The 14408-nt window shown below is 36.0% G+C and overlaps 1 protein-coding gene across 2 annotated transcripts in view; it reads left to right on the top strand.

Moving 5' to 3' along the window:
- Positions 1-14408, top strand: part of arhgap10 (Rho GTPase activating protein 10) — a 197567-nt gene that overhangs the window by 157001 nt on the left and 26158 nt on the right. For both annotated transcript variants that reach the window (XM_022684445.2, XM_022684446.2), the window contains one exon: positions 6755-6890. In XM_022684445.2, the coding sequence (XP_022540166.2) occupies positions 6755-6890 (136 nt within the window). The remainder of the gene's footprint in view (positions 1-6754; positions 6891-14408) is intronic.

Raw genomic sequence — 14408 nt, forward strand, 5'->3', positions numbered from 1 at the left:
ACTCAACTACATTTTGACATAAGTAATCTACTTTGCTACATTGGAAAACTCCCCCTTACTGAGTAAAAAATAAAATGCTGAGGGAAAAAAACAATTGTCTGAATTAAAAAAAAATAATTGTCACGGATGCTCACGCATGGAATAACGAAGCAATAACGTCCTCATGCAATACAATACTTTTATCATTAAACAATCTGCTTTAATATTAAAAAAACATGTAAATAGCAGTTAAAGCACAGCAATGGCAAGTTAAAAAATAACAATGAATGGTAAAACTGTAAAAATACGGTTTATAGTCACATATATGACCATAACTTTTTAATAGTAAAGAAAAAAAATGGATCATAGAAACCTATACTACTTGTTCTTGAAAATGTTTTATGGGGTGGTCTGAACAAATACTGCCTGAAAGGTCCAAATTATTATGTGGAATTATAGTTCATAAAAAACGATTTAATTTATGGTTTGTTTTTACTTTTTTTACATCAAATAATTAAAAGTAACTATGTAACTTTTACTCAAAGTACATTTTAAATTGAGTACTTTTTACTTTTACTCAAGTAGATGTTTAGCAAAGTAAAGGTACTTTTACTCAATTACAGTTACATTGCAAGGTGCCTTGCGCAGCATAAAGGATTGGTCCCATAAGGTTTTCCCTTAAATACAAATTCTAAAGGAAAGATTTTCTCTTACCGGAGGGAATCATTTAAGCCCAAGCACAAGATTAACAGATGTGAACACATATATAAACAGCTCTCTTTACTCCCACTTTTAGTTTATTAATATTTTTTTAAATTATATTTCTGAACTGAATTAAACATACTTGTGGCACTCCTGCCTGATAAATAATTAAATGTAGGCTATATAGCTGATAAATCCCAAAAAACTCTCCTCTCCTCCCGACTCTTCTCAGATTTTCAGGTGTTGATTTGGGGTAAGGTTTGGTTTTGGGTCTCTTAAATAGTTCAATTCAAAATAATAAGGGAATAGACTTTTATAACAGGGATAATTAAAGGAATATTTATGTTTAGGTTTAAATTTATGTCAAGTTCTATTAAGTAAGCCCTTAGATAATACTTTATTTGTGCAAAACTCTTATCTATCTTTGTTTAGGGCAACTAAAGGGGAACATTTACTTAAGGTTTTCTATGCAACTGGTCTCTAATATCTATAACAGTGGTTCTTATGTGATATCGATCAAGGAACCCTTTGCAGGACCTCGTAAAAGTCTGGGTCCTGGACTTCCACTGTCCAGCATGTTGCAGGAACCCTGTTTTAACGCATGCAGTGTGGAGAGGTTTGGTAATTAGATCATTATTTGGAGCAGCTGATGTTGGGAATTGGAGGAAACTGTAAAAACTGTAAAAGTTGCAGTGTAACGGAAGTCAGGTCCAGTCCTCTTACTGCTGCAGGGTTCTGCAGTGTATCCGGAGAGGGAATTACTCGGCAGTTGTGACCTTGAGGTTTATTTTTTTCCTTAAGAAAAGTTCAAGCGGGTGTGGTGTTGAAATTCATGGTATGGAGTGACTCTGCAGACGAGTGGATAGTAGCTCCTCTCTCCGGCTGAAGCTGCTGCTCTCCAGACTGGAGATAGCCCCAGATGCTCTCAGCAGACAGTGTTATGCATTCAGGTCCATCTGTAGAGGAGCAGAGGGAGAGGGTGAGGAGGGGGAGAGAAAAGAGAGAGAGAGAGAGTGTGAGAGAGAGAGAAAGAGGCTAGAGAGAGAGAGAGAAAGGGTGGTAAAGGCTGGAGAGGTGGAGAGAGAAGCTCAAAGTAGACAGAAAAGTCTTTAAACTTGGAGAAGGAGAAAGATAGTGAGAAAGAAAGTTACAGAAAGCAATAGAGAGAGAGAAATTAAGGAAAAGACAGAGATGGCGAGAAAGAGAGATGAGATAAAGAGAGAATTAGAGTGAGAGATAGAGAGGGAGGGATAAAGAGAGGAGAGATTTAGAGAAAGAACGAGGCATAAACACAGAGATGTGAGTGAGAGAGAGAGATAGTGAGAGGAGAAGATATAAAGAGGTGGTTTAGACAAAGAGAGAGAGAGATGGTGAGAAATAGAGAAGGAAATAAAGAGAAAGATAGAGAAGGAGAACGTTACAGAAAGAAATAGAACGATAGAGAAATGTGGAAAAGAGAGATGTAAGAGAGAGAGAGATAGTGAGAGAGGAAGATATAAAGAGGTTTAGACAAAGAGAGAGAGATGTTGAGAAATAGAGAAGGAAATAAAGAGAAAGAGAGAGATGGGGATAAAAAGAGAGAAAGATAGAGAAGGAGAAAAGTTACAGAAAGCAATAGAACAATAAAGAAATGTGGAAAAGAGAGATGTGAGAGCAAGAGAGAGATAGTGAGAGAGGAAGATATAAAGAGGTTTAGACAAAGAGAGAGTGGGTGAGAAATAGAGAGGGAAATAAAGAGAAAGAGAGTGATGGGGATAAAAAGAGAGAAAGATAGAGAAGGAAAACGTTACAGAAAGCAATAGAACGATAAAGAAATGTGGAAAAGAGAGATGTGAGAAAGGAAGATATAGAAAAAGAGAGAGTTAATTAAGAAATTAAGGAAAAGAAAGAGATGGCGAGAAAGAGAGATTCGATAAAGAGAGAATTAGAGTGAGAGATAGAGAGGGAGGGATAAAGAGAGGAGAGATTTAGAGAAAGAATGAGGCATAAACACAGAGATGTGAGAGAGAGAGAGAGAGATAGTGAGAGGGGAAAATATAAAGAGGTTTAGACAAAGAGAGAGATAGTGAGAAAAAATGAAGAGAGAGAGAAATCAAGATAAAAAGAGAGAAAGATAGAGAAGGAGAATGTTACAGAAAGAAATAGAACAATAAAGAATTGTGGAAAAGAGAGATGTGAGGGAGAGAGATGGTGAGAGAGGAAGATATAAAGAGGTTTAGACAAAGAGAGAGTTGGTGAGAAATAGAGACGGAAATAAAGAGAGAGAGATGGAGATAAAAAGAGAGAAAGATAGAGAAGGAGAACTATGCAGAAAGCAATAGAACAATAGAGAAATGTGGAAAAGAGAGATATGAAAAAGGAAGATATAGAGAAAGAGAGAGTTAATTAAGAAAAAAAAGAAATTAAGGAAAAGAAAGAGATGGTGAGATAAAGAGAGAATTAGAGTGAGAAATAGAGAGAGAGAGGGATAAAGAGAGCAAAGATTTAGGAAAAGAACAATACATAAACAAAGAGAGATGCGAGCGAGAGAGAGATAGTGAGAGGAGAAGATATAAAGAGGTTTAGACAAAGAGAGAGAGATGGTGAGAAATAGAGAAGGAAATAAAGAGAGAGAAATCAAGATAAAAAGAGAGAAAGACAGAGAAGGAGAAAAGTTACATAAAGCAATAGAACAATAAAGAAATGTGGAAAAGAGATGTGAGAAAGGAAGATATAGAGAAAGAGAGAGTTAATTAAGGAAAAAAAGAAATTAAGGAAAAGAAAGAGATGGCGAGAAAGAGAGATAAGATAAAGAGAGAATTAGAGTGAGAGATAGAGAGGGAGGGATAAAGAGAGGAAAGATTTAGGAAAAGAACGATACATAAACAAAGAGAGATGTGAGCGAGTGAGAGATAGTGAGACGAGAAGATATAAAGAGGTTTAGACAAAGAGAGAGAGATGGTGAGAAATAGAGAAGGAAATAAAGAGAAAGAGAGAGATGGGGATAAAAAGAGAGAAAGATAGAGAAGGAGAAAAGTTACAGAAAGCAATAGAACAATAAAGAAATGTGGAAAAGAGAGATGTGAGAGCAAGAGAGAGATAGTGAGAGAGGAAGATATAAAGAGGTTTAGACAAAGAGAGTGGGTGAGAAATAGAAAGGAAAATAAAGAGAAAGAGAGTGATGGGGATAAAAAGAGAGAAAGATAGAGAAGGAGAAAAGTTACAGAAAGCAATAGAACAATAAAGAAATGTGGAAAAGAGAGATGTGAGAAAAGAAGATATAGAGAAAGAGAGAATTAATTAAAAAAAAATAAGGAAAAGAAAGAGATGGTGAGAAAGAAAGATGAAATAAGAGAGAATTAGAGTGAGAGATAGAGAGGGAGGGATAAAGAGAGGAGAGATTTAGGGAAAGAACGAGACATAAACAAAGAGAGATGTGTGAGAGAGAGATAGTGAGAGGAGAAGATAGTGAGAGGTTTAGACAAAGAGAGAAATGGTGAGAAATAGAGAAGGAAATAAAGAGAGAGATCAAGATAAAAAGAGAGAAAGATAGAGAAGGAGAAAAGTTACAGAAAGCAATAGAACAATAGAGAAATGTGGAAAAGAGAGATCTGAGAAAGGAAGATATAGAGAAAGACAGAGTTAATTAAGGAAAAAAAAGAAATTAAGGAAAAGAAAGAGATGGTGAGAAAACAATAGAGAGAGAAATTGAGGAAAAGAAAGAGAGGTGAGAAAGAGAGATGAAATAAAGAGAGAATTAAAGTGAGAGATAGAGAGGAAGGGATAAAGAAAGGAGAGATTTAGAGAAAGAATGTGTCATAAACACAGAGAGGTGAGAGAGAAAGCGATAGTGAGAGGAGACGATATAAAGAGGTATAGACAAAGAGAGAAATGGTGAGAAATAGAGAGGGAAATAAAGACAAAGAGAGATCAAGATAAAAAGAGAGAAAGAGAAAAGTTACAGAAAGCAATAGAAAGATTTTGAGGAAAAATGAGGAGATAAAGAAAAGATGGTGAAAGAGAGATTGAGATAAGAGAGATGTGAGAATGTGAGAAAGGAAGATATAGAGAAAGAGAGAGATAAAAAGAGATAGAAAGGTGGAGGAGAGTTAGACTGAGATTTAGACAAAGAGAGAGATGCTTTGAGATGATTTGAGAAAGAATTGTAGTGAGAGAGAAGACAATAAAGAGAGATGAAGATAAAAGAGAGAAAGATAGATAGAGTTGGATAAAGAGATAGAAAATGGTGAAGCAGAGTTAAGGTGAGATTTAGACTAAGAGAGAGATGGTAAGAAAGAGATAGGGAAATAAAGAGAAAGAGTGAGAGATAGAGATAAAAAGAGAAAGAATCTTAAAGGAGAAAGTTACAGAAAGCAATAGAAAGAGAGAGAAATTGAGGAAGATAAAGAGAGATGGTGAGAGAGAGAGATAGAGCTGGAGGGAGAGAGTTAGAGAAATAGAGTTAAAGAAAGAGAGGGAGAAAGATAAAGGAGAGAGTTAGAGATAGAGAAAGATTTAGACAAAGATATATAGTGCAAGAGAAAGAGATTTAGAGAAAAAAGTGAGAGATTTAAGAAAGATGTATAGTGAGAGAGAAGAAAATGAAAGACATGGAAACAAAAAAAGAGAGAAAGTTAGAGATGGAGAATGATAGAAAGTGGGAGAAATTGAGGAAGAAAGAGAGAGTTTGAGAAAGAGACAGATCTATGATTAATTTACAAACTTTGTAACCTTTTAAAGTATACTCTTTAAAAGAGTATAATTGCTTTGTTGTGCTATTTTATTATCATTATGTAATTGTCATTTAATGGTCTTAAAATGACAATAAAATTACTTATTGCAAAAATTTCCTGGACTATATATTGTCCACAAAAAAAAAAAAATATATCGTAACAGGCCTAAGTGGATAACACCGCATACCTACGGTGGCCGAGAAAGCCCAACGCAGTGCAAATTGAAAAGCGCTGCAAAAGCACAAAACACATCCATCAAAATTACAACACAGGCGCAGCAAATAGAAAAACGCGCTGCAAATAGAAAAACGCGCTGCAAATAGAACCACAACACAACGGAATTTTCCCGGGGGACCTTAAAAGATACTGTACCAGCTAAGCTGCGTCTTCAGTAACGTCTCGGACTTCACTATGTGTACAAAGGACAATAAGTGGCAAACAAGGCGTTTTGTGAAGCAGAACTTTTAATAATATGCACACAACCGTGGTAATCACAGGTAATAAACATTACTTACTTTTCAGAAGCTTGTTTGCCACTTATTGTCCTTTGTATACAGCTGGTACAGCATCTTTTAAGGTCCCCCGGGAAAATTCCGTTGTGTTGTGACTCACTTCCGTTGTGTTGTGGTTCTATTTGCAGCGCGTTTTTCTATTTGCAGCGCGTTTTTCTTTTTGCAGCGCGTTTTTCTAGTTGCTGCGCCTGTGTTGTAATTTTGATGGATGTGTTTTGTGCTTTTGCAGCGCTTTTCAATTTGCACTGCGCTGGGCTTTCTCGGCCACCGTACATACCCTGTGAATAGGGTTCAATTCCCTGTCTGACCAACCTCACCCATCTACACCAGACTTCCTAACACTACGCTCTCCTCCTCCTACCTGCGTAACATGATTTAAATGTAAGTCCCTGTGGATATAAACATCAGATAAACGCTGTAAATGTCAGTGTGATGTTTCCTAATGATGAATGTGTGATCCCTCATCTTTCAAACTTCTGCTAACATCAGCTGTTTAATCTTTGTGTCTGAAGTCCGGATGTAAGCGCCGCTCGATCCGAGCCCGACCCGCCGTGCTCCTCCGACAGCATGTTTATTACAACAGCAGCCTCTTTGTAGCAGCAGATCTCCGGGATGTGTGTCACTGCTCGTTTAAGAGAGGCTTTTGATGTGCTGATTTTTATGTGCTCGTTGCCTCAGTGGAGAATGTGTTTCCATTCGTGGAGTTTGAAAGCGCTCTTGTTTGGAGTCAGAGGCCTCTAAGATTCGTTAGTTAAGTCAGGATGTGTTCAATCATGAGGAGACACTCATTTATTATCTAGTCCTGCAGATCTTTACACATGCTGCTTCTTCTTTTTCTACTTCTTGTAGATTTTTGGAGATGCTCCGAGCACGTGTCCAGCCTCTGCTATCTCTCCCCTCGCCCCGACACGCCAGTCCAAGAAGCAATCCCGCCAGAGTCGACCGCTGGCTGTGTACAACCCTCAGGTTCTGGACATTCACACAGGTAAGAAACTGTACACACTGTACTACCATATACTCCCATGTACCCTATACCTTCCTATACCACCATATTCTATCATTTACTATTCTTTACTACCCTATACCTCCCTATACTCCAATATACTATCTTATACTACCCTATATCTCCTTTTACTACCATATACTGTCCTATACTCCCATATACTACTATATACCACAATATACTATCCCATACTACCCTATACATCCCTATACTCCCATACCCTATCCTATACTACCACCCACTACACCATTATTCCTATATTCCCCTATAATAACATATAATAAATACTATCTCCCTATACTCCCATATACTACCATATACTATCCTATACTACCATATACCTCCCTATACTCCCATATACTACCATATACTGTCTTATAATACCCTATGCCTCTGTTTACTACCATGTACTTTCCTATACCTCCCTATATATCCCTTTATTACCATATACTGTCCTATAACCCCCTATATCTCCCTTTACTACCATATACTGTCTTATACTACGCTATACCTTCCTTTACTACCATATACTATCCTATACTACTCTATACCTCCCTATACTACCATATACTATCCTATACTACCCTATACCTCCCTTTACTCCCATAAACTAGCCTATACCTTTCTTTACTACCATATACTATCCTATACTACTCTATACCTCCCTTTACTACCATATACTATCCTATACTGCCCTATACCTCCCTACACTCCCATATACTATCCTATACTACCCCATACCTCCCCATACTCCCATATACTACCATATAATATCCTATGCTCCCCTAAACCCAAAGCAGTTTATGAAATATAAAGGGCTATAGACTCCCTCTACCACCCTGTGTTACACTATCTACATATACTACCCTATACTATTATATACTACTTTTTATTCCTAATATATTTCCTAATAATACCCTATGCTACCCTATTCACCCTATAATACCCTTTACTTTCCTGTAGTACCCTACATTACCCAATATATACTACTGTACACTCCCTATACTCCGCACAGCTTGTCCAGTTTGTATAAAGTAATGGTGGTGATCAGTTGGTATCAGTTGGTGTGGGGTTTTTTGTGGCTTTCTACCAAAAGTGAATTTAATTGAGGCCGTATTTTCGCAATAATTCAACAGCCCATAAACTGCACGTGGAAGTTGGTACAGTTAAAACAGCAGGTTTTATTTTTGGCGAGCTTCTGAGCTCATAAATATTTTCAGTGAGGAAAATTTGCCAGTTTCCTCCAAATCCAAGATTTTCTTCTCTTTGTTTTTTTTTTTTTGTTTTTTTTTGGTGAATGATTTAGCACTGAAGCACCTAAACTGCGGAATTTGGAGTATTTAGAGTGACTGTGTGAAGAGTGGGGTCTGGGGAAGTCACGTTATTTCTTTAGCGGCCGGCTTCAGTCAGTCAGGCTGTTGAAAAGCTTCTTTATCCCTCGTCTATTGAGGACGTGAAGGCCAGATCCCCTCACTACATCTCTTAACTCCTGACCACAAACATATGGTGAGAAGCCCTGCCTGGCCTGGACTTGCCTAGCCTAGCTTTACCCTGCCTTCAGTACAGTTTTACTGCTGTGTTTGGACTTTTTTTATCTTGAATTAAGTGAATTAGCACATTGTCTCAGCCAAGGACTCAGAGTCGTCTCAGGTTTCAAGAATGCAGCAGAATTGGGCACGTCACCCTTTCCACTCGGCACACGCTTAATGCTCAGGTATCCTTTAATAAAGTTTCTTGTTATATTTTTGGAGCCGTGCTGTACAGTGGAAACGTGATCCCTGCCAAAAAATCGAAGGACTGAGGCGTGTGAATGGAGAAAAAGTGTGAATGGTATGTTGGCGCTTTGAGGTTTCGATTTGTTAAATGTCCAAACCTCACCATCTGCACTTTTCTGTTTATCCTCCGTAGCTTCCTTCATTTTCTTCCAGGCTGAAACACGTTTTGTCATTTCGCGTCCCAAGGCCTCCATTGGTCACCGAGTTGAGTAAGACTCTCGTTTAGTTTCTGTCATCATTTCAGTTTCGTATTAGCGTTTTCTGAACAGAGGTTTCAGAAAGGAAAGCTGGGCATGATTAAACCACAGTGCCCTCCAGAACTGCTGGCAACCTTGATTTTAAAATTAAATAAATAAATAAAGCTTTAGAAAAAGTCTTTGTTAATCAGCTTTCCTTTAAAACTGCATCAACATATAAAGACATCAAATTTTAAGATCCTGTGTGTGGGGGGTGGATACAAAATAAATAAATAAAAGAAGGTCAGTGTTTTAGTTTGCTATTAGAGTGAGCACACCAAACAAACAAACAAACAAAAATATATATATATATATATATATATATATATATTTTTTTTTTTTTTCCCAAAAAAGTATTACATGGACTTTCCTTAGTCAGTGTTTATCAGCTTGCTATTAGACAGAACACATAAAATATTTTTTTAGGCAAAATCAGCTATATTTTCCAAACTATACTAGTGCATCTAAAAAAATTTAATATAATTCAAAAGTTACTTTATTTCAGTAATTCAGTTCAAAATATGAAACTCTTATATTGTATAGATGTATTACACACAGAGTGATTTATTTTAAGAGTTTAATTATTTTATTGTTGATGATTATGGTTTACAGCCAATGAAAACCCAAAAATCAGCTTCTCAGAACATTAGAATATTACCAGAATAAGACCAATTAGTACGGTTAGCAGTGTGGGCAGTGTGCCAAGTCCTGCTGGAAAATGAAATCCGCATCTCCGTAAAAGTTGTCAGTAGCAGAGGGAAGCATGAAGTGCTGTAAGATTTTGTGGGAAAACAAAACTGCACTTACTTTAGACTTGATAATAAAACACAGTGGATCAACACCAGCAGATGACATGTCTCTCCAAACCATCACTGATCATCAGTAAATTTTACATTTCATTTGTAAATCAAGGGATCAGAGTCTGGAGGAAGAGTGGAGAGACACACAGTCCAAACTGCTTGAGGTTTCAGTGATGGTTTGGAGAGACATGTCATCTGCTGGTGTTGATCCACTGTGTTTTATTATCAAGTCTAATGTCAGATTTTGGCATCTGTAGAAATTCTCCTAAGCATCTAAAGCGTGAAGAATTACCTGGATACTTTGTTGTTGTTTTTTAATTCACACGTTTCACACATTTGCGTTTGCTGCACACCCTACATGTTTATTTATTTCTACATTAACATACATATAACTTGTAGTTTACACTACAGACTTTCACAGTAAGTGTGATCCATGGGAAGGTGAAAATGCATTAAAATGTTATTCAGTATGGTATGGTAACAGCTCACCTGTGGAGAGTTCTGCTGGAAAACAGTTCAGACTGAGTTGAGGTGAATCTGAGATGTGTTCAGAAGCTCTGCTAAAGTTTCTTCTTTCTTCTTTTGTTTTGTAATCAGTTTCCACAATGCTGTCCCATGACTTCTGGCATGTCCGTGTACATGTACTGCAGTATTTTAGAAGAAGACTGTATAAAAACTGCTGTTTTGGGTCATCATCACTTATTAACAATACTTAATTGTCTTTAAGCCCTCAAAAATACATTAAAAATACAACTTTAGTTGTTTGATTTGTTTAATGTAACATTTTTAACTATTTATCATATTTATAAAACTTTAGTTTACAGAAAAATCCTATTTCCCAGCTTAATCAGTTTATTGTCTGTTATGGCAAACTGTATAACTCTTTAGATTAAGGCTCACAAAATAATAATTATTATATAACAATCAATGGTTAATTTCTTATTATGTATTTTATATTTATTTGTTACATCATCAATAAGCATTAGCTGTAACTTAGTGATTGATTTGAGAAGTACTATCAAATTAATGTGTGAGTACACTGTTATAGTTATAGATAAGTTTGTCATTAGTTTATAGCTTATTAACTCATTATTAGTGTTAGTGTTAATGAACATTTTATCATCTTTATATATATATATATATATATATATATATATATATATATATATTCAGCTTTATATATATATATATTCTCACACTGTTCAATGTATTATTATTATTATTATTATTATTATTATTATTATTATTATTATTATTATTATTATTATTATTATTATTATTATTATTATTATACTACTTGCCCAATTGCACTGGCACGCTTAGTGAAAATTTTAGTGGCAATTTTAGTGAAAATTGGCGTTTGATGGACACAGGATTTACTTTGAGTTTGCAGTTTGAGTTGTTCTAATTCAAGATACATTTTTGTTTTCTAAAATTATTTTGATATATATATTACTTTGATATACTGTATCACCACGACAATGTGGACAAACTTTACTTCAGCTAATAATGAAGGTAATATGAGAAATATTATGTATTTTAAGTTGATATTATTAATAACTGAATTTGTATCAGAAAGTGTTTTTAGTTCCTTTGAAAAATGAAGGTATGGAGGTTGTGATGTCACTGATATCAAAGGTTACCGGGATTATCCCAATTCGGCAGGGTAACTAATTAAATATTTGAAATGTCTAAATAATATTAAATAATATAAAAAAAACATCTTTAGAAATCTAGGAACATTTTTAAAACTTAAATTAATGCTTAAAAGAATCATTTATCTTAACCAGGCAGCACTGCAGACATTGTAAAAAGCCCTAAAACCCCCCTACACACCAAAGAAACATAGTACTAGCACAGAAAGTACATTACAGTGAAGGTTCATATTCCTCTATATGTGTAATCATGTGTTCATTCAGAGTAAATCTTAAAAATGATGAGTTTTTTTTATTTTACCAAATTGAAAGCCTCTGGAATATAATCAAGAGGAAGATGGATGATCACAAGCCATCAAACCACCAAACTGAACTGCTTGAATTTCTGCACCAGGAGTAAAGCAGCATAAAGTTATCCAAAAGCAGTGTGTAAGACTGGTGGAGGAAAACATGCCAAGATGCATGAAAACTGTGATTAAAAACCAGGGTTATTCCACCAAACTTTTAAAACTTTATGAATATGAACTTGTTTTCTTTGCATTATTTGAGGTCTGAAAGCTCTGTATCTTTTTGTTATTTCAGTCATTTCTCATTTTCTGCAAATAAATGCTCTATATGCAAAAATCTAAATATTTTTACATGGAATTTGGCAGAAATGTTGTCCGTAGCTTATAGAATAAAAAAAATGTTAATTTTACGCAAACATAAACCTATAAATAGCAAAATCAGAGAGATTTATTCAGAAAGTGGAAGCTGTTGTTACACCCTGTTTTTATGAAAAATAAACGGTTATGCTATATGACTTAAAAGCCACATTATACTGATAGTGACCCAAAACTCATTTTCTTAATGTTCTTAAACACATCCAGATTAGTCTCAGAAACAGCAGCTGTCATACAAACCCAGTCCCACGCTGCTTTAAGAAGAGGAAAAGATGTTGAGATGAAACAATGGGGAGCTGAATTAAATATTTCAAGAGGCTTTTGGACTGAAATGCAATAGAGCAGCTTGTGTTAGGCGGTCCCAGCACAGCCAGTGCCGGGCTCGGCCGGTCCTGTCAGAAGGTGTTTTTGGTGGAATTAAAGAGAGCTGTTACTGCATCTGTAAGAGTTTAGCACGAGTGAACGCTGGGGATGCTGCGGCTTCTGGTGGGGAAATAAATAATCAGATTTAGCTGGATGCTCTGGTGGAGTTTGGGTCTCAGTGGTGCCATTAGATGTAAATACGAGTCATGACTGTGTTCTTAGCAGCTTTAAACAGGGTGGTAAACAGGATAATGTTTCATTTATCATGGATATAAAATATGGTTGAGAGTATTTGATTTTACACATACACTTCTAGAGGAATGGAGAAAACTAACTATTCTCATAAACACACTCCTAAACCTTGTGGAAAGCCTTTCCAGAAGAGTTGAAGCTGTTACAGCTGGTTTTATGTTTTTTTTTTTTTATACAATCCGGGTTAACACCCGAACATCCCTTTCACACGGCTTCCTCTTACAGCGTCCACAGTTAATCCTGTTGGATGTGGTTGGTCCTTCTTGGTGGTATGCTGAGATTACCCTGGATACCGTGGCTATTGATACATCACCAAGACTTGCTGTCTTGGTCACAGATGCTCCAGCAAGACGTGCACCAACATTTTGTCCTCTTTTGAACTCTGGTATTTCACCCATAATGTTGTGTGCATTGTAATATTTAGAGCAGAACTGTGCTCTTACCCTGATAATTGAACCTTCACACTCTGCTCTTACTGGTGCAATGTGCAATTAATGAAGATTGACCACCAGGCAGCTCCAATTTAGCCATGATGAAACCTCCCACACTAAAATGACAGGTGTTTCAGTTTCATTGTTCAACCTCTGTACTTGTATGTTTAAAGGGAAGTTTGCTGAGTATATTTCACACATGCTCACAATGGGGGGATGACCATTTAAATGTCCTGGGGGGAATTGAGAGTATTCAGAACTAGAGTGTGTGCTGTGCTGTATCACAGAGACCACTGTACCAACTCTAAGGAAACATACACACACACACACACACACACACTTATTGTCACTCATTCACACTTACAGGCGTGCTGGAGCCGATCTCTTGCAGGACTGATCACAGTTATGCAATGCTGCACTTCAGAGATGTTTGTGTTTCTGATGTTTTCTCTGTGTGAATTTAAATCAAACCATTTGGAAATCCCACGCACGTTTACGCCTGCCTCTGTGTTCCTTTCTCAAAGAAAGAAAAGCCTTATCTTCTCTGTATTTACTTACACACATACACAACTATACACACACACATTTATTCACACTCAGGTCATTTGAGGTCATTCATTTTTCTCCCGTCTCTTTTCCTCTGTATTACTAGTTTTAATCCATTGTCATGTATAAATGAGGATCTCCAGCTCAAAGGTCATCAGACACAGATTACACACTCCTCTAAAGCTGTTGTGTGTCTGTGGATCAGTTGATTCTGTAGTCAAGGTTGACCTTATTTCCTAATGTGCCCCATATAAAGACTCCAACAAACCATTCACACTCACAGCTTTTAAAATACTGTATTACATAACCCTGTATTAAACAAGGTTAACCTGAATCACAGTGATTGTATTCAGTAATAAAATGTAATTTATTAAATCAGTCAGACATCAGATTGTTTTAATATGGATTAAATCAAAATAATAAAACATCCATTCATCCATCCAAACCATCCATCACATTTATAAGAGACAAAAGAAAGAGCTTTTCTGTAGACATAACCATTCACATCATTAAAAATATAACTTAATTACTCAATTTCCTCATTGGATGATGACAAACACGTATAAAGGTTTTGTGTAATTTATGCCAAAAACCTAAACTTTTTTGTTGCCAAATCAGCCAACAAGTTGTTTGGTACAATTTGCTAAAATAAGCTCAACAAAAGACAACATAAAACAGTACGTACATATTTTATCCATAAATCTGATAAAATAAGGATAAGGATAATAAAAAGGATAATAATAATAATAAGGATAATAAAAAAAGACAGTATATATGTAC

The sequence above is a fragment of the Astyanax mexicanus genome, chromosome 7 (genome assembly GCF_023375975.1).
Source record: "Astyanax mexicanus isolate ESR-SI-001 chromosome 7, AstMex3_surface, whole genome shotgun sequence".
NCBI classification, from domain to species: Eukaryota; Metazoa; Chordata; class Actinopteri; order Characiformes; family Acestrorhamphidae; genus Astyanax; species Astyanax mexicanus.